The sequence below is a fragment of the Monodon monoceros genome, unplaced genomic scaffold (assembly GCF_005190385.1).
Source record: "Monodon monoceros isolate NGI ecotype Baffin Bay Population unplaced genomic scaffold, NGI_Narwhal_1 Super_Scaffold_7, whole genome shotgun sequence".
Lineage (NCBI taxonomy): Eukaryota > Metazoa > Chordata > Mammalia > Artiodactyla > Monodontidae > Monodon > Monodon monoceros.
In genome coordinates this window covers 91,879,211-91,899,923 of record NW_021703784.1, presented here as the reverse complement: position 1 = coordinate 91,899,923, position 20,713 = coordinate 91,879,211, and the positions used below count along the sequence as shown (strand labels likewise).

General features: G+C 54.9%; 1 protein-coding gene across 1 annotated transcript in view; it reads left to right on the top strand.

Annotated features, from left to right (window-relative positions):
* Window positions 1-3,269: 3,269 nt before the first annotated feature.
* The window catches only part of ALX4 (ALX homeobox 4), a 39,828-nt gene continuing 22,384 nt past the window's right edge, over window positions 3,270-20,713 (top strand). Inside the window, exon 1 of the mRNA XM_029209327.1 lies at window positions 3,270-3,848. Within this exon, the coding sequence (XP_029065160.1) occupies window positions 3,392-3,848 (457 nt within the window). The 5' untranslated portion in view covers window positions 3,270-3,391. The remainder of the gene's footprint in view (window positions 3,849-20,713) is intronic.

The following is a 20,713-nucleotide window of genomic DNA, read 5'->3' as shown; positions in this document are numbered from 1 at the left end:
GAAGGGACTTAGGAGGGGGATCCGGAGCGATTTTTGTGAGGAAAACAACACACCCAGAATGTTCCCACGCAGTCACAGGCAAACCCACATGCACTTTCTCACTTGCAGGCACACGCTCACTCTTTCTGAGTTCACCTCTAAGGTACCTCGTAGGAAGGTAGAAGGCCCCCCTGCTGGTTCCAAGGGCCAGGACCTCGGTGCACCAGGAGGGATTCCGGCTGAGGACACCAAAGTCTGCGCCTGAGGGCTCGGGTTTTGAAATTCTCCCCGGGGTGGCCAGGAAAAGGTTAAATAATGAGGCCATAATTAAACAGGTCATAAAAGCATGGGGTGGGTAGATGGCAAGAAGCAACGCTCAAAGAAAGCTTTCTGGAACACGGCAGCGTTGTTTTTTTTTTGTCTTTTTGCACTGAGAACAGCAATTTACATTGAGAGCAGCTCAGAAGTTACTGGAGAATATTGTAATTGCCATTGTACCTGTCTTGGTGTTGACCCCCCACCCCATGCATTTTGCTTCTCTTAGTTTCCTCCTTGTGTCTAAGCCTGGAATGGGAGGATGGGGGGAGAAGTAGAAGGATTGCAGACACCCTCTGGGTGCTAGCAGGCAGCTTCAGGGTGCAGGGGACCAGAGTAGCCTGCTAGCTTGGAACAGCTTAGCAAAAATGCGCCTCTAAGACCCCGGACTGGACCACGTGGCATCTTCATTCGTTCGTTCAGTGCACATTTTATGAGTGCCTAGGATGTGCCAAGCCCTGCGGTGAACAAGGCAGGCCTGGCCCCTACTCTGAGAGAGCTCACTGTTCTTGTGCAGCCCGGGAGAGGCCAGCATGCTCTTAATTTTGTCTCTTGATTCATGAAGAGGGGGAGGGAGAGCAACTGGTTGTCCTTGGCTAGAGGAAACCAAAGACGCTGGGAACTGCCTCACTGAGCAGTGGAAGGAACCCAGGCTTTACTATTTTATTCCATAAATATTTGTGGGGTGCCAGGCGGGGCAGAGACTTCCCTCTTGAAACCTCGGACTACTGAGGTGGAGACGAACACCAAGCGGGCCACCAGACAACCATGAAGTCCAGGATGGAGATGCGGCCCCAACTGGGAGAAATGGGAAGTCTTTCTGGAGGAAGAGACTCTGCGCTGAACACCAAGTTATTGGCAAGACAAAAGCGCAGGGATGAGATTGGGGGATTCCAGAACTTGGCAGATTCTGAGAACTAAAACAAACTTGGGCTGAACAGGAGCATTTGGGATGATGGCAGGCTCACTCACTGTTTGCTCTCCGAGGTTGGAAAATTAGTTCGTTTCTTTGAGTTTCAGTCTACCCATCTGGAAAATGGGTATGACGAGGCCAGCGTCACCAGATAGTTGGGGTGGCCCAAGGGAATGACCTGTGGATGGCTTTTGGCACAACAGGCACTCAATATCTATAAGATCCTCATTTGGCTTAGGTCTGCGAGCCAGAGAGGCGCGGGTCCCCATGGGCGGCGGGGGAAGGGTTCGGGCCTGCGCACCCCTGGCCGCGGTTTGCAGAATATCTTTATTAACGAGCACTTCAAGGTAAGCCGCGATGGAAACCAGATGTGGGATCGCGCAGTCGGCGGCAGAGCAAGGAGCAGAGATACCAAGGGAGAGGGGTGGGGGTGAGGATTAGCTAAGATGAGGTTGGGGGTAGAAGCACGACCCCCCCCCCCCAGATATTTTTTCTTAGGGAGACCTTTTAGGTGCAGAAGATTGACTTCTGTCCCACATTCCCGGGTTCAGGGCGCTCAGGCCCTCTCTCATTTTACTCTGCCCCTTCACCTTTCACCCCACTCCCAGCCTCCCTTGAGATACGTCCTCTATCCACGGATTTTTCCCTGCAGTTTATCGAGGGCTGCTCTTACTGGTCTCCTTCAAACTGAGTCATTCCGCAGTCAGAGATCCGTTTCCTCTGTTCTGTGCGTTTTCGCTGTCAGCAACACCATCCCAGATCTGCGGAGGGACTAACCTCAGCCTGGGTTTCAAGGCAGGCGCTGCTACTTCCCGGCTGTGTGACCTCAGCCAGGTGACCGCACCTCTCTGAGCCTCGGTTTGCTCATTGGAAAATTTGGGGACCCCGATTTCCACCCCTCACGGTTGTTGTGAGGTGCAGTCGATGATTAGCCATGTGGAAAGGACTCGACGCGCTGTAAACGTTCTTTTCCCTGGGGCGCACACAACCCATCAAATCCAAGCCATTCGGTTTACAGTCGGGGACAGAGAGGCCAGAGATTAGAGGCTGCCTCACCCCCACCCGAGCAGTGAGCAGGTGACAGAGTGACGAGGCGCGACCAGCTGGTCTCCCAACTCTACATTCTCAGGTGTGCCAGGCGGAAAATCCCCTCGGCCGGGCGGAGACCAACCTGAGGCACACGCGGCTCCTTCCCAGGAGGGGAGAGGTGGTGGGAGGGGGCCGCGTTCTAAAGCTTCGGAAACTGTCCCAGCCTGGGGGTTCTCCAGTGTCTGAGTGAACACGGGCCCCTCCTCATCCCTACCCAGTGCCCTTACAGGAAAGGGAAATAGTTAACGAGACGTGAAAGTGGCCGTGCACAGGATGACTGCTGCGTGTGTGTGTGTGTTAATTTCATGGAGGAACCGAGAATAGGGAAAAGGGGTTGGAAACAGAGGAAAAGGCACCAATGGGAAGACTCGCAGCTGCACCGCCAAATTCGCACGCAAGTGTGCAAACGACTTGCCTGCACCCGGACGCTAGCGGCCCATCAGACTCCGAATGTCGAAACCTGTTAGGTTTTTGGTTTTGTTTTTTTATATATTTTTTAATCTGTCACTAAAGTTTTGCATACCCCCCTCCCCTAGGCCAAAGCTTGGACCCACCAATTCTCAGCCTAGGCTCGGGAGCCCGGGGAGTCCAGATACCTCCCTTGCCCCGCCTTGAATCGAAAAGGCCTTTGGGCGGCTCTTGGTAGAATCCCCTCAGAGCGGCGAGCGAGCTAGTAGCATCTCCTTAAGGGGGGGGAGGAGTTAGTGGTGGAAGGGGAGTAGGGAGAGAGGAGAAGAGGGAGAGGAGGGGGAAAAAAAGTCAAGAAAAAAAAAATTCACTCTATTTTTCCGCTTCAAAATCTTAAGAGGGTTTGGGAGAGCTGGTCAACTTTCCGAAACATCTGAATCTTTTTACAGTTCTCGGTTCTTTCCCTGGGCCAGCTGTGGGGAGGGAGAAGGGAGAGAGAGGAGGGGGTGAGAGCAGAGAGAGAGAGAGAGAGAGAGAGGCGTGGAGCGGAGGAGGGGGGAGAGCGAGCAGGCCGGCGCGGAGCGCACAGCCACCGCCTCCTTGCCTCTCCAAACTCCCAGCAAAGGCGCGCGGTGGCGTCCTCGCGCTCTCGCTCGCGCCCCCGCCCGTCGCCCGCCCAAGCCAGGCATGAATGCTGAGACTTGCGTCTCTTACTGCGAGTCGCCGGCTGCTGCCATGGACGCCTACTACAGCCCGGTGTCGCAGAGCCGGGAGGGCTCGTCGCCTTTTAGGGCATACCCCGGCGGTGATAAGTTCAGCGCAACTTTCCTGTCGGCTGCCGCCAAAGGGCAGGGATTCGGGGACGCCAAGAGCCGCGCCCGCTACGGCGCGGGGCAGCAGGACCTGGCGGCACCCCTGGAGAGTGGCGCCGGAGCGCGGGGCTCCTTTAACAAGTTCCAGCCCCAGTCGCCGGCCCCGCAGCCGCAGCCGCAGCCGCCGCAGCCGCAGCCGCCGCCGCAGCCACCCGCGCAGCAACCGCATCTCTACTTGCAGCGAGGCGCCTGCAAGACGCCCCCGGACGGCAGCCTCAAACTCCAGGAAGGCGGCGGCGGCCACAACGCGGCCTTGCAGGTCCCCTGCTACGGTGAGTGCACGTGCGGATCCCTCGGGCTGGGGTCCCCAGGACCCAGGGCTTCGGCACCTTCAAAACCTGTTCGGCTTGCGGGAGGCAGGAGTTGGCGGGTTGGGAGGTGCGGGGCCGAGCTGCGTGTGACTTCGGGTAGGAAAACGGGGATCGACCGCTCCAAGGAGACCAAGGGATACCTCCTGCCCCCTTCAGATCGCTCGGCGGAGGGTGCGGAGCGTCGGCTATTAAACTCAACGTGGAGTCTGTTTCTCCCCTCTTCGCCGTTCCCCCAAACCACTTGCTTTGCGCTGCCCGCCGGGCCGACTTTGAAGCGGATGCTTCGCACCCGCTCAAGGCGTGCGGCGGGAAACAGTCGCAGCGCAGCGCAGCGCTCGGGCGCTAGGCTCCGGGGCTGCCGAGGCCTCGCTCCTCGCCGGCTAGGGGGCTCCTCGGGCGGCGCCGCAGGTGGGAGCGTCGCAGGTGCGGAGCCCGGCCGGGAGCCTGGAGCGCAGTCGGCGGAGCGCTCCCGGGATGCCGTGGAACCGGGGCGCCACACGCGTGCGGGTCCAGAGACGCCTGAGGCCGCGGAAGACCTGAGTCGAGGTGGTTCGCGGCGGGCAGGCGGGCCGACCAGAGTTCCCGAGCGTTTCTTCTTCGGCGATCCCCAGAGGCGGCGGCCTCGGAACAATGGTTTAGGACCGACCGGCTGGAACAGAGTTCCAGGCGGCGCAGTGCTGGGCAAGAGGGAAGGCTCTGGGTCCTGATTTGGGCCCACGGGGAACCTGAGGCCTAAATGACCTCCAAGCCCCCTTGAAGGCGGCCTCAGGACGCAGGCCTGGGCCCTGAAGCATCGCGACCGTAGTGGAGGAGAGAGCCTCTCAAGGGTGGCCTGAGGCCAGAGCAGCTGAGGAGCCTGGGCCTTTTCTCCCACAGAATCGGCATTGGTGAGCCCCAAGCTGGCAGGGAGAGAAACTGAGAAGGGAGGGAAGAACGCCTGGGCTAGGAGCCCCGGGTACACACTCTCCCCCTGCGGCCTTGGCCTTCAGGCAGGACAATGGCTTTGGCTGCACTGATCCAGGCCCGATGGAGAGACACCAGGCCTGGGGACAGAGGTGGGACATGGTGGAGGCCTGGGCGACTGGGATAACCTTAGGAAGCAGCGCACGGGAAACGCTTTCTTACACTCAGCCTCTGTCTGGCTCCCCACAGGCCCAGAACTAGCCCACTAAGTGGTCGCTGACACGCACAAACATTCACACATGCACTTGACTACACTTGGACTCTACACATACACACACAACCACTTCCTCAAGAGCAGCGCGCTCACACACACACCAAGTACGCTCATGTGGCTTCGCACAGAGCCACACACTCTCAAATCCACAGGACAGACTGAGCAGATTTAGAGAGATCCGGTGGCTTTCCCCACCTCCTCCACCTTTCCTCTCCACCTTCCTGTTGGAATGAGATCAGGCACTCGGATCACAGACACAGCTCCACACAGGTGCTCCTTCCACACTCAGGTGGAGAGGGGCTCTCGCCCTGTCCACATGCACCAGCCTGCCAGCCCCGGGGATCAGGCTCCCTCCTCCTGGCCTCACCCAGGCCCCTCCTGGTCCCTGTCCTTTGGGAATGTTAGGTGTGAGCCAGCCGAGGACTGAGGGACCCGTGGAGGTTCGCTGTGCGGACCTCGCATGTTTTCTCTCCCACCGCACTGATTTTTCATGTGTTAGAGAAATTCACCAGTGAGGCTTCTGAGGAGGCTGAGTTAATTAGGCAAGGAGAGATCCTGAGCTGCTTTCAACCTCTCATTTGGAAATGTCTTCGGGTTCAGAGGGAAAAGGGAAGAGCTAGACCCCTCCCAGCACTGCCTCTGAGCCCTGCTGGGCCCCCACTGCCAGGCTGCATAATGTATCCTCTACAGGCAGTAGCCACTGGGGCAGCCCACACTGTGACCTGAGAGTAAGAAATCCCTCTAAAGCCCTGTTTCCTCACCTGCATCACGAGGAGATAACAGTAAGGTCTCATGGGGTAGTAAACGTTCCCCCACAGAGCAAGAGTCTAGCCTCCCCGCTCCACGTTTCTCTGTGCCGTTGGAACCCGTAAGCACCCAACTGTGAGGACAGGGCAGGCCCCCGACCTTGTGCTAGGCAAAGCCAAAAGCTACAGGTTGAGACGAAAGGCAGCTGGAAACACCAACAGGACCCCACTTCCCTGATGCCCAAGATGGAGGAGGCACTGCTCAGGGCAAAGCCACAAACAACAAACAGCTCTGCTTGTTCTCTCCCTTCTCTTAGCAGCCGCTGTTTCTCTGGCCAAGAGGAGATTTCTGGCTCCTGTAGAAAAGAAGTTAGGCACATTAGGTCCAAGAGGAGGAAACCGAGGCACCAAGAGGTGAGGTTCTGATCTCTATAGAGGCAGCTGGGAGGAGGGCCTCTGGAGCGGGCTCTCTAGATGGCCAGCAAGCAGGGAGACTGAAACACACATTGACATGGTTCTCTTCCACACTTGTGAGAGCACGTACTCCAGAGGGGGCGAAATGGGTCTAAGGCGAAAACCTCGGATGTCCCCAGGAGCTTGGGGACAGGCAGAGGCAGACATGGCTTTGGTGCTGGGCTTGCAGTGGCTGATCTCGGCCCCCACCCAAGGGAGCTTTGACCTGGCAACCTCCTTCCCAGCTCTGTTGGTCCCCCCGGGCAGGAAGCCAGTTCCTCCGTCTGGGCAACTGCACCGAGCGGAGGAGAGGGTCCGAGGTCTCCTTTGGGACGTCAGCCCAGGGAGCCAGTCCTTGGGTCCAAGCGCTCCTTGGAAAGGTGCCGGTTTGGGGGCTGTGCTGGGGCCATGGCGAGAGAGCCTGGGGCAGGACAGCCGCCTCAGGTCTCCAGTGGCGGGGCTTCTCGGAGATGGGGAAAGAGGAGATGAGAAGCCTTCCCCGGCCGCAGACGTTCCCTAACTGCGACTCCGTTTCCCCATCGGTACTAAAAGGGCGACCAACAATGTACCTCCACAGTCCCCCCTGTGCAGGGACATTCGCGCTTTTACTAAAGAGCCCCGCTGCGTCCTCGCGTGTTGCAGTCCCGACCCCGTCAGGCTCCGGGTTCACACTTCGGCCTTCCGAAGTCCCTGCCCGCTGGCCCATCCTAGGCCGCATGGGCCCCAGGAGACACGCCAGGCTGGAGACCGATGTTTCTCAGCCGGGCGAAGAGCCTCCTCGCCGCGGGAGTAGGGACGCCGGCACCTCGCTCCCAACGCGGACGACTCTCCAAGCCGCCGCTTGCGCGGCCCGCCAGGCCTTGGCCTTGCGCCCCGGAACGCTACCGAGAACGGCCCTGCTACCTCCTTCTCTTTCGCTTTCGATTCGGTGCACGCAGGTTTTCGTTGCTAGCCCACTGCTACCTTCCCATCCAGCCGTCCGCGAAGGCAGCGCTCTTAGCGCAGAGGTCTTGGGAGACGAGGGCAGGGCCGGAGACCCCTGGGGCACCGCCGAGGGGCTGGTCTTGATTTGGCGAATTAGACGCAGAGTTTGAATGCTAGAGATATTTATTTTCTCCCACCAGCACAATCCACACACCACAAAATGTGTAAACTCCTCCTGGGTCATATTCGAATTTACTCAAAGAACCGGGGTGTGTTTTGTGTAAGAGAGACCCCCCCCCCACGAAAAAAAAGACAGCGAGAAACCGAGGCTTGCACATTAGCCGTAAGAGCCCGTGGGTGATTGTGGGATGATGGAGGGAAAACTCAAGCCTGGGAGCTGTGACGTCGACCCCCGGTCAATTTTAGGGGTGGGGGAGGAGAGGAAGAAAGATGCTTTTAATTTTTTACTTTGTTCATTTCTATAACCTCCAGTCTGCTCTAACAGTCCAGCCTAAACACATACAATCTTATATAGGAAAACAGAAGGCCTGGATTAAAGGTGTAGTATTATTTTAAATCAGTCGATGCCCACAAAGTTTTCTTTATTATAATTTATATACAGTGAAGTACACAGTTAAGTGGAAAGTTTGAAGAATTGTTATGTACGTGTTTGCTGTATAACGACCACTTGGATCAAGACACAGACCATTTACGTACTGTATCTGTAAACGAAAACTTTGGGTGGGGGGATTTTTTTTTTAAGTTGTTGTAAGGAAATTTCAGAAGAGACTTCAGGGAAGCCAGAGAGACTGCCCTCCCCCCCGCCCCCCCCCGCGCGCCCCCTGTTCGCGATAGCGACGTTTCTTGAGTGGGCTGACCTTGTACTCCCGGATTTGCACGGTCCCTACTCTTCGAGGGAACTAGGGGCTGCGCCGGGAACCTTGCCGCGCAAGGCTCTCATGAAGTCGCCGAAGCCCCGAGTTTTGCCCGCTGCAAAGAGGGGCCACAGCAGGAAAACAAGTTAAAAGTACCATACATAAATTTTTGCCGTAGTCCCCGAGAACCTTCGTTTCAGAAAGCAGCTGGGCGCTCTTTTCCGTGGGTATACCTTTTCACCTTGGCCTCAGCTCCTTTCTCTCTTCCCGCAAGTCTGCCCTCGGCTTTGTTTTGGTGGCAAACTGAAATATGAAATGGAAATGTAAGGGCCTTTGCATGTGAAAGGAGGTTGGAGTCCCGGCGTCTTTGTGGGGTTCGGGCTTCTCCGCCGACCCCTGGACCAGGGTGCCCGGAGCAGCAGGCAGGGAAAGAATGTGAAAACTGTCGGGCGCCCGCGAGGCTCCGAGGGCCTGGGATGGAGAATGGGGAGGCTGCGCTGGAGTGGGTGTGCCTTTCACTGCAAGGAGAGGGGAGTTGGGGGCCGGAGGCGAGAGAACGCTTGGCTGGAGAGAACTCTCAGCTCCCCCCACCCCCAGGAAACCGAAGGACCTAGGCACAGGCACTGTTTTGGGTGAGGCGGTGAGATCGAGGCTCTGCATCGGGACCTCGCCTGCCAGGTGCCACCTGGCCACGTGCTCCCGCAGCTACGGGGCTCGCCAGGCATTGTTGAGGTGACAAGGCAGGTCGTCAGATTCGAAAACCAAGACGGGGGGACTCAGCTATGGGCTGATTATCACCCAGCAAGTTTAGAGTGAAAGACACTGCCCCACCCTCGCCCTTTGCTCTGGAGCTGTGGGTGCCACAGGCCAGCCTTCTGTTCAGACTGGACAGTGAGAAGAGGCCCTTTTTTCAAAACAGGGCTTTTCTGGAGAAAGAGGAGGCACTTCTGTGCGGCCACCAAGGCCTCCCAGCTGTAGGCTGGTGCTTCTGAGATCAGAGTTACTGGTGGCCCCCAGGGACCTTCCATCCAGAGGTGCAGCCCTGTGCCATCTTCCCTAGCCTACACATGTGAAGATGGGCGGCAACACCCCCGACTCCATTCAAGATGCTCCTTCTTCACCCAGTACAGGGGTGCGGGGTAGCCCGGGGCAGCTAATGCCATGCTGCCTGGAAGCTGGTCTCCCTACAAAGGCTGGGCTCAGTGGTGCGACAGAAGCCTCCAGTGTGTCCAGGGAGGTGTCGCGGGAGCTCCAAACGCACCGGACCTGTGCACCCGCCCATCTCCAGTGCATTCTGACCCTCTTCTCTACCCCATCCCACCCCAGACCAGCAGCACCAAGGAAGAGAGGGAGCGGTGGAAGGGGAGTTGAGGCTCAGTAGAGAGGAAAAGAGATATGCAAAGAGGATGCTCAGAGCAGCAAAAGGCTGGGGAATGGGTGTCGATTCTGAGCAGCGGGCAGTTTCGGGCAGCTAGAAGGGACAATGCGAGTGAGGAGAGGAGTGTTACTGGGAGATACCGGCGGGTAGATGGGGCGCTGAAAGGGGTGCCACTGCCTGCCAAGTACCTGTCTTTCCCGAGGACCACGCTGCGTGTACTGGGGACCACAGGGTCGGGGCTGCTGGGTGCGGGCGACACTGCGCTTTGGAGAAAGAGAGGGAGCTGGCGTGCGTTTCATCGGATTCTTAAAGCAGATTGCCTCAGAGCGGATTCTCCTTCCAAACTGGGGGTCCCGAAGCCTGGGCGTCAGCCCCAAGCACCTCGCAGGTGGACTGCCAGGGACCCAGGTCAGGGCAGAGCAGCAGGTTCTCCGAGCTCTCCAAGGGCCATGGCGGAGAAGATTGAGAGGCTGTGCAGGGTCTGGGCTGGGTGCGAAGGTCCAGCTTGGCACCCGTGCGAGGCAGGGCACACATTCTGGGTTGAGATGGCGGTGGGTCTCCACCACGGTGTTCTCTACTCCCTGCATGGCCTTGGGAAAATCCCTCCCCTTTCCCTTTCCCTTTTAGGTCCGAATTTTAGTTCTGTGAAATGCAGGAGTCTGGACGATTTCCAAAGGTCCTCTAGGGGTTACTGTGCTGGTACCAGTTTGGACCCCCCTCACCCTGTTTCCCTGCCCTCGTCACCCTTACATACATTTTTTTTTTTTTTTTTTTTTGTACAGGAGAAATCGGGGTAGAGTGTGCCGGGAAAGGCTTTCCTGGAAGTGGAAACATGTCCTGAGGGTTTCCTGGGGTGTGCTAAGGGGCGCAGGCACCAAGTAGGCAGCAGTTCTAGGTCAAGTGGGCAGGCGGCCCTAGAGCATCGGAAGTTGAATGCAGGCTCTAGATTCCATCCAAGCTGGGGCTTCACTATGGAGAGGAGAGAGGGGCAGGTGTCATTTTGCTCACGAGTGACCAGGCTCAAGTCGGGGGCTCAGGGGTTCTTGGCCCCTCCACTACTCCTGTCCCCTGTCTGCACCCATCTCCCCTATCTTGGCATTTACTGATCACCTACCACGTGCCAGACCTTCTCCTAGAACACACCCAGCGAGCGGCTCCCTGCTATCCTATACCTTCTGTCCTTCCAGGTGTATACATTTGGGCATAGGAAATGTTTCCTGGCTGGAAGGATGAATGAAGAATTGGTGTCTCATTTGGAGTGTTGCTGGAGTGTGGTTAAGTGCCCCTGTGAGCATTTCCCAGTACCTTGGCTGGTGTGGGTGGAGGCCTGGGGGTTTGTGTGAGCGCATGTCCATCGTGAACGTGGAGCGGTGTGCCCCGCCCATACTCATCGTCCGGTCCTGCTCCCAGGGTGATGCAGGGGACCGTGCATACTAATTTGTGTGCGCTCCTATATGGAAGGCATGTGTTCCCCAGAGTTTCCAAGGGTGCAGCCAGTGTAGGTGAGCCGTGTGCGGGCGAGGGTGAGCACCTGTGCACGATCCCGGACACCCCGCCCCCCTACGCCCGCCCCGGAGACTGCGCGTGTTGTAGGCTCTGCCACCAGAGTCTCGGGCCAGGAGGCGGTGACGGAGAGCCTGTGTGTCACGGCCTGTGGCCTTCTCCGTCGCTGGTCGCGGCTTCTCAGGGAGGCTGACTCACCGAGTGGCAGGCAGAGTCCCCCTGTGGCCAGCTGGGGCTGGGGCGAGCCCAAGCGTCTTCCTGGGGCCCTCACCCAGCCCACCCACACTGCAGCGGGGCCTCCTCCTACCTCCAGCTCTTGAATGTGCCCGCGGTCCTGTGGGGCTGGCTGTGGAAGAGTCCGCACCATCTTTATGCACATTGCAGATCTCATTTAACAGATGAGCAAACTGAGGCCTAAAAAGAAGTGGATCCCCACAGACCAGTGGGAAGGGGGGAACCACTGCTGGGGGCAGGGGAAGAAGGAGTTGGAGAGTATCCGCCCCCCCCGGCCCCGCCCACTGTCTCCCCTCGCTGTAACCCATCCAGTAAGCCGCACAGTCTGTGCATCAAACAGGGTAGATGTTTGCAGTCTCCTCCTCCTTCAGAAATAAGGTGGGCTCCACCATGAGCTCCTGGGGTTGCCGGGGCAACAGAAGGGCACCCGGTGGGATTGCAGGAACTCATCCCGAATGTGACCCAGTGGGGCAAGGACTCCTGCTCTCTGCTGGGCTCCCTAACCCAGGTTTTCTTTCCTAAATGCATGGAAACCATGCAGTGAGAGCCCAAGGGGGGTTAGCTGAGGCCACATGACCGACTTCCTCCTCTGAGGTTGACCATCTGCCAGACTGCGGACATTGGTTGGGTCTAGAAGCCTGGTACTCAGCCCTCCAACGTGATGGGTCATGGTGTCAGGGTGGGTGCCCCACCCGGTCCCAAATGCCCTGTTTCACAGGGAAGGGGACTGAAATGCCTAATTCCAGTTGCTCACCAAACTTTGCCTGTCCCTGTGCCAGGCCTCACGGGGGATTCTGTGAAGCCCTGGACGCAGCCCCTGCCTTTAGAAGACAGACTAGTGACTTGGCTGTTTGCAGTTCACGGGGCGGTGCTGGGAAGGGGAAGCCCAGATTCAGGCTGGGCAGAGAAGGGCAGCTTGGCTCACCCCACTCCCCCTGGTGGGCGGAACCTCGCCCAGGAAGGTGAGGGCTCAGAGAGGTTGAGGGAAGTTGGGGGTTGCCTCAGACCAGCTGGATCTCCTCTGCTGGCTGAATAGCTGGCAACTTCTCTCTTTTCTCCTTTTCCCCCTCCATGCCTTCTCTGTAGGTCAAGAGATCTGGCTTCAAGTATTGGCTTTTCCCTGGAAATGGCCCTGTGCCTTTGGAACAGTCCCCTTATCTCCCGTTCCACTCAGTTTCTTCATTTGCAAAAGGGGAACTGTTTGGGCCTGCCCTGCCTACGTGGGAAGGGAGTGTGAGGGTGCAGAGAGGTAGTGTGCCTGCAGGTATATCCTGCAAGGTCACGTTCTCCACCTGGGAGGACTAAGGGCCCCACCCCCTTAGTCATCTTGCGCGTACTAAGGTATTTTGAATGGGGGGGGCAGGGTTCCGATCAGGTTTCAGAACTTTGGTGCCTCCTAGATTTGTGGGCCTCCCTGATATCCAGGGGTCTCCCTGGCCTTGTCTGCAGCCCCACCACTCAGGCACATGGGTTGACGTCTGGCTCACACCCCAGCACTGAGCTGGGATGGCTCCGCGGCCCCCCTTCAAGGAGGGAGCTCATCGAAGGGCAGAGTAGACAAGGATGCCCACGGTTCTATGCACAGATCTCCTTTCAGGGCCTCGCTCTCCCATCTGAAACCCCCTGCCTGGGACTAGTTGATTTCTGAGGCCCTGGGGTTCTGCGCTCTTCCAGGCCTCGTTGTACCAAGAGGTTCCTCGGTCCAGCGTGCCAAACAGGAAGAGTCTGGCGGTCTTGCCTGATGCCCTGCCTCAGGACAGGGACAGCGAGGAAGTGAGGCTGATGGGGTGTGAGGCAAAAGGAGGTTAGAGTTGGCAAGTAAGGCCTCTGCTGCTGAGGACCCCGTGTGACAGCTCATGTTTCTTGAGCACTCCTGCCTGTGCCCGTGCGCTTCCTGGGTGTGATTTCACGGAATCCCCACCTCAGCCCTGAGAGAGAGATCCTATTATCATCCCTATTTCAAGGATGAAAGCAGACTCATAGAAGATGAGTAACTTGCCCAAGGTGGGACAGCTCAGAGGTGCAAAGGTAAGTACTTGACGCCCAAGGGCTCTGAGAACCCAGAGGGCATCCTTTTGTGCGATGACCCTAATTAGATTTGAGGTCACTCTCTTGCTATCCCAGATGATGTGGGATTGAAAGACTGGGTTTTACAAATATGGCCCCCAAAGAGTTTCTCTCATCTTCCCATCTGCGGATGCAGTGGCAGATGGGAGGTCAAGGATGGGCTTGGTGCCTGGCAGGCTGGAGTCTAGACCTGACCTTTGCCCTTGGGCCCAGCTTCTTCCCTGTTCAAGTGCCCTGCTGCGCTGCGGTGAGAACACGGGGCCAGGCACTGCGTCGGGACCTCATAACTGTTTTGAGGTTACTCCTTGAGTTCCCGGAGGCCCCAGGAACGTGCCAGAACCTCTGGTCAGGGCAGGGTGGAGCTAAGGACCCTGTGTGGGAGCAAACAATGGGGAAATACCTTCCTCCTGGGGAGGATGAGAGACTGCCGTGAGGCTTCTGTCTGTTTTGTTTCAAACTTTTCCCAGAGCCTGGAGAAGGGCTTGCTCTACATGGCAGGTGCTCAATGAACATTTGGGAGGCAAGGAAGGAAGGGAGGGAGGGAGGGAGGGAGGAATCAGGATGTGAAATGCTAGGAACTCTAAAAATCTTTCTGTCTTCTCTTCCTTCCTCCTTCTTTTGAATCTGAGCCTGGATGAGAACCCAACTTGTAGTTCTCTTGTACCCTGGTGGAAAATAATTTATTTCCCTCAGGGATCCCTCTGGGGAGTGGGAGTAGGGAAGTGTTGGGTCGCCCCGTTTTGCACAAGCCTGGAGTCCTCTCAGCCTCTGGCAGTTAGAGGAGCACCTTTTCCCCCCCGCACTGTTCTCCTTCACTGTCACCTCCAAGGCCGCAGCTAGGGTCTTGCTGCTTCCACCAGGCCAGCTCTAGTAAAATAGGCGTCCCTCTGCCCGCCTCCCCCGCCACACGCACTCCTCTCAGGTCTCCCCCCTTCCCTGCAGTGAGTTCTGGGCTCCTGGTTCTTCCTGCCCCAGGGCGGCAGATGTTCCTCCCTGGGTACCCCATCCGCTCAGCCCCGCCCCACCCCAGGATTCTGGGGTTCCACACCCTCAAGGGATGCAGCACTGTGTTCCGGCCAGGATGCTGTCCTGAGCTTACAGCCCAGGTGAGAAGAAACATTTAGACCTGAGCCTGGGGTGGAGTCAGCACTCAGCAGGTGGTGGCCACCACTATGCAGTGAGCCAGGCGCTCTGGGAGGCGGATCAGAGAGGTGGAGGAGACTCTGATGGAGTCTGATGGAGTTCCTCCTGCCTCTTTAGAGAGGGTATTGGGCATAAACAAAGCTGTGAGAGGTGCCCTGCCAAAGGCTCCCCCTCCCATCCAACAGTCCCTGCCGGGTTGTGCCTCTGTGTCATCAGGCGTGGAGCACTTGGCAGTGAATGAGTTGATTCCCACCCACGGGAATGTGAAGACATGGGAGTCCTCAGGAAGAGTGCGAATGGACTGAAACTTAGTGAGTACGGGCATTTGAGATGGGCCTTGGAGGTTGAATAGGAGCTCACCAACTGAACGAGCTGGGAACAGCACTCTAGACTCAGCAGATAGCACTTGGGTCAGGGAAGTACATGGAGTGTTTGGGAAAGAGCAAGTGTGTGGCTTGCTGGGGGCATGATGGACACAGGCAAGAATCTGCCTGAGGAATGACAGGGGCAAAACCGAGAGGGCCATTTACTTTCTGGTGAGGTATTCAGACTTCAGGGAAGCCCCTGGAGGCCTCTGAGCAGTGCAGTGAGAGGTTGAGACCCCAAGCTTAGTGTAGCCTCTTTTAAAATTCAAATCTTTATTTTAGTTAGGGATAATTTTTATTGTGGTAAAATATACATAACATAAAATTTACCACTTCGAGGATTTTAAACGAACAATTCACTGGCATCAAGTACATTCGTAGTGTTGTGTAACCATCACCACTATTCCCAGAACCTTTTCATCATCCCAGATGGGCCCATTAAGCAATAACTCCCCATCTCCCTCTCTTCCCAGCCCCTGGAAACCTCTGTTCTACTTTCTGCCTCTGAATTTTCCTACTCCAGGCACCTCATAGAAATTGAATTATACAATATTTGTCCTTTTGTGTTTGGCCACTCACTGTTGTGGCCTCTCCCGTTGCGGAGCACAGGCTCCGGACGTGCAGGTTCAGCGGCCATGGCTCATGGGCCCAGCCGCTCCGCGACATGTGGGATCTTCCCGGACCGGGGTACGAACCCGTGTCCCCTGCATCGGCAGGCGGACTCTCAACCACTGCGCCACCAGGGAAGCCCCCATTTGTATGTCTTATTGGCCATTTGTCTTTCTTCTTTGGAGAAATGTCTATTCATATGCCCATTTTTGAATTGAGTTGTTTGGCTTTCGTTGTTGAGTTGTAGGAGTTCTATGTATATTCTGGATAGTAATCCTTTATCAGATATGTGATTTGCAAATATTTTCTCCATTCTTGTCTTTTCACTTTCTAGATGGTGTCCTTTGGATGCACAAAAATTTTTAGTTTTGATGAAATCCAATTTATCCATTTTTTCTTTTGTTGCCCGTGCTTTCATTGTCATATCCAAGAAATCATCGTTAACTCCAGTGCCAGAAAGAATTTCCCTTATGTTTTCTTCTAAGAGCTTTATAGTTTTAGCTCTTAAGTTTAGGTCTTTGATCCACATTGTTAATTTTTGTAGATGGTGTAAGATAAGGGTCAAACTTTATTCTTTTGCATGTGGATATCCAGTTTTCCTAGTATCATTTGTTGAAAAGACTGTCCTTTCCCCATTTAATGGTCTTGGCAGCTTTGTGGAAAATCAATTGACCATATGTTTGAGAGTTTACTTCTAGGCTTTCTATTCTGTACAATTGGTCTGTCCCCGGCATGGCCTTCTGAGATGAAGGTCCAGAGTTGCAGAATATGGGGAACCTCATCCCGTTCAGTCCCTCGCCTCCAGGCCAGAGCCTGACCAGCCAAAGAGATTCAGCTCTGGGACACACTTGTTTTCCAGGAAGCAGAGCTGGTGAGAAGGGGTGGTGGGCAGAGCTAGTGGTGAGAGCGCCAGCGCCACGACCTCGGCCTCTGAGCAGACCCCTTGCTGTTTGGGAGCCCCCATGTCCTCCAGCTGACCCTCCTGTGAGGACATGGCCTTGGGGGAAATTCTCCTGTGCTCTCAGGGTCCGTACACCGCCTCCTGAGAGGACCAAATCTGAGACTACTCTTTTTGGTAAGGTGATCCCAGAGCGCTTTCCCCATGGAGCTGGGAGGAGCTCTAGGAGGGAGGTCCCCTGTGCACGCCCCCCTGGCTCTGCACTGTTGGCCCTGTGAATATCTTGAAGATTTTCTATTTGATTCTCATAAGAGGCATTTGCTACCCCCTGTCCTCTGCCCTCCATCCCAAGTGCTGTCCAGTGAGTGGCTCAGCCAGGGACTAGATAGTATTCTACACCCCTGGTAGGTGACCAAAGGCGAGGGGGGCTCTGCCCCCCACTGTCACTGCCGGTGGAGCTGTGGGAGCCCCAAAGGGGGCTCTTGTGAGGCCGGTGCTTCCTGCCTTGGAATCCCCCAGCCCAGTTGAATAAACAGAGGCCTAGACTCCAAGCCAGGTGCCCAAAGGCAAGTAACAGGCACAGTGTGTAATGTTCTTGGAATCTTGTAGAAACTGGGTTCATCCTACAATTCAGCTGCACGGGCTGCCTGAAGCTTCCGGTGCCTTGGATTCGGTGAGGCCAGTGTAGCCAGGACCTGGGAACAGATTTCAGCCTGTCTAGCTGAGTGACCTTGGGCAAATTAGTTGACCTCTTTGCCTCAATTTCCTTATCTGTAGAGTGGGTATATGAATAATATTGTGAGGATTAAATAAGATGATATAGGTAAAGAGCTTAAAACAGTTCCTGGAACAGAACAAATACTCAATAAATATTAGCTGTTATTTTTGATAGGATTTTCCTGGAACTTCGAGTAGGTGAAGCCGGAAACTTTGACAAAGAGTTATGGTTGACTTGAAAGCATAAAATTGGAAAATGAGCAATTTATTACTGAGTCCACACTGTGTGGTTGACAAAATGTTTTAAAATACGGATGAGTGATGAAAGGGGTGTAGGCTGGCTGTCTGCCTAGCATGGGGTCAGGAGGGATCAAGGACGGGAGAAGGGTATCCCCGGGCCCCTCAGACCCTTCAGGCCACATCTCTCCAGGCTGCTGGGGAGTTTAGACCCCCCTTCCCTAAACTCACGGTAACTGACTGCTCGTGGACCAGCCTCCTTGTTTGCTCAGCATCAGCTCTGCACCAGGGATCAGGGGCCGCCTTGGAGAAACACTGCCTGAGCCGAGGCAGGGGGACAGCCAGGGCCGGGCTTTACCTAATAAACTGTGCAGGACTTAGCCCCTCAGAGGAGATTACACGAAGCCATTTTTGTGCTACACAAAGTACATTCTCACTGTTTCATGGGATGCTTCATTTCCCTGAGAAGCACTAACAGAGTACTGAAAAGAGATGTGCTCATCACATATCCACTGCGGTTTTCTTGGTAGAAGGTACACACCGTACACTTTAAAGCAGAGACATGTTTGACATTTTGTTCAGTCCAGATGAGCAGAAGGCAATGAAAGAATCATTCTTCAGCAACATGTTTGTTGCAAATATTGGAACATTGAACATTGTTTATACTTATTACACACGATGGGCAAAACACTTGGGCCCCACCTACTCCAAATCCCAGCCATTTAGATGGAAACTCTAACAGCTTAGGTATAATTTTGTTCTAGAGATTTTGAATTTTTAACCATTTTATAATTTTAAAGATGGAATTTTGTTAAGCCAAGATTGAATAATCTTATCCAGCCTTATCAACCTCAGAAAACTTTAACTAGCAGTCTCACAATTAATTCAGCCATTAATTTTCCCCTTCTTGTCCAAGGAGAGAAACATCTTCTTGCTTTTTTGGCTTGTAAATGATTCTTTAGGTTATGAACACAGCATGAACACATCTGGAGGAAGAAAACGCTTGATTTTGGTGGGGAAAAAAAATTCTCTCTAGGCCGACGTGGTCATTCTGCAGGCTGAGACATTTAGTTGCTTAACGAGATTCATCTAATTCAGAGGGTATTTGTTGGGTGCCAGATGTGGGGACCAGAGCTTGATAAGATGTTTTCCCTGTCCATGATGAAGATACTATCTAATGGTGGAGGCTGCCATGCATCCACACTTGCAATGCTTTGTGAAAAGTAATCTAATAATTAGGGGCCATTAGGGGAGTTCCGAGGAGGGCATGGCAGGAAATCCATAAAAAGGAAGTGATAATAGACTCGGGCCTGGAAAGGTGATCTGGGGTTCCCTGGGCAGAAGGGCCCCCAACATAGTACTGAATCATCAAAGTTGATTTCTAAATGACAGCAGCAGTGGTGGTGGCATCGGTTACCTTTCTAGAACAGTCCGTCTCTCCACTCCCCACCCCCAGAGAGCTTTCAGGTGGTATGACGGTTAGAGGGCAGCAGATGCTCCCACAGAGAAAATTCTTCCGGAGCCGTTAAATATTGGTGTGCCTCCATAGGCAAGTTGTCCAGATGCTCCAAGAGTGTGAGTGGGAGTGGGGTTTTTATAAGGAGCTCACGACTGCTCTGACCTTTGTCAACTGGTTTGTAAGCCACACTGTCTTCAATGCAGTGATTAAAATTACAATTCTCGGGCTTCCCTGGTGGCGCAGTGGTTGAGAGTCCGCCTGCCGATGCAGGGGACGCGAGTTCGTGCCCCGGTCCGGGAGGGTCCCGCATGCCACAGAGCGGCTGGGCCCGTGAGCCATGGCCGCTGAGCCTGGGCGTCCGGAGCCTGTGCTCCGCAATGGGAGAGGCCACAACAGTGAGAGGCCCGCGTACCGCAAAAAAAAAAAAAAAAAAAAAAATTACAATTCTCATTTCGTGGCTATAGCTTAAAGTTGCAACCTAACTTAGGTTAAAAAGTATTTATGGAAGGGCCTTTCTTTAACATCAACTAGCAGTTTTAAATATGTATGTAACAAATGATAAACAAAATTGTGTCAAATGTTTCACCCCATTTATCGTCTTTGTTATATGTATTGTAAAATGGGCCCTGATTGGAAGGGGACTGGGTGGGGGGCTACTTGGGACAGGGGTTTGTGGCATGTTCTGGGCAGCTGGAGCTGGGGAAACTTGAGCTAAAAAGAGTACACCTGGGGCGGGGGCGGGGGCAGGATGAAACACTGCAGCCTGATTGACTGACTTTGCTTTGCTCTTGCAGCTGCCCTGGCCTACCTTGCCTCCAAATAATAAGGGTATTAAGCTATCGTGGGGGATTCTCGTTGATAGAGAATGTGCTGTGTATCAGGCAGAGATGTGCATTCTTGCACTTGACTTCATTGAGACCTCACAAACACGCTGGGATGTGGGTATCATCCACCTCACTTTACAGATGAGAAAACCGAGGCACACAGAGGCCAAGCCACTTTGCCAAAGCCTGAGTGGCTTGGAAGCCTCCTCAACAATCTCCTTTAGAAATTTCCCCATTTCTTTAATGGGGAAAACTGACACTTCCTTATCATGCATAAAGAGCTAGCTATACTCAGCTTTAACAGACCCCTCCAAGGAGATCGCTGCCTTGAAGCCTCTCCTATACAGAGATCTGGAGTGGTCCTGGAAATACTGCTTCCCCCGCCAGGCTGGCCTAGATGCCTCTGCTCTGTCCACCTCCCCGCACCATAATCACTGCCTCTCTCATGAAGGGGGACTTTTGGAAGGAAGGGGCCATGCTTTATTAGACTTCCTATTTCCATCACCTGGAACTTTGCCCAGCACATAGCTGGCGCTCCAGAAATGTTGCTGAATGAATGAATGCAGCAAATAAGTGGCAGAATCAGGAGTCCAACCCAAGCCTGTCCTGCTCCAAAGACTTCTCATTCATTTCACCTAGAGCAGGATTTAAGCTTCTCCATCTTGCCTCCCTTGGATCCAATGGCACTATTACAGTGTGTCTCCATGGGGATGGTTGGGAATGCACGTTTTCTCCCTGCTCTGAGGGATTAGGTGGGAGACATTTAGGGACATACCCAAAGCCACTTGGTTAGGTGAAAGTAGAGAGGGACAAGGGGCAGACAGACCACCAAGCTGATTTGAAACCGGCAGACACAGTCCTTCCACTGACAGGCCTTGTGGTCGCTCGGGGTCTCCGTATCCTGCCTGGAAGGTGAGTAGTGGCCCAGGGTGACCCCTGAGCTCTGGAACTTCTTGTTGGGGTTAAGGGAGAGTATGGAGGCTCCTTCTGCTTCTGTGACAGTGGACCCAGCCTGGGCCAGCGCCCCTTACCCTGCGGGGTGCTAGGATCTCCTCCAGCCTCATGAGGCAGGGCTTGGGGATGAGACCTAGGCTGGACCAGGAAGGAAGGAGCCGGGGAACCTCAGTCTCCATGAGGATAGCAGCTCACAGGGCTGGTTAGAGTCCCTGACTGAGGTCACGACCCAGCTCACCCCAGTAAGTATCAGGAGGTGATGT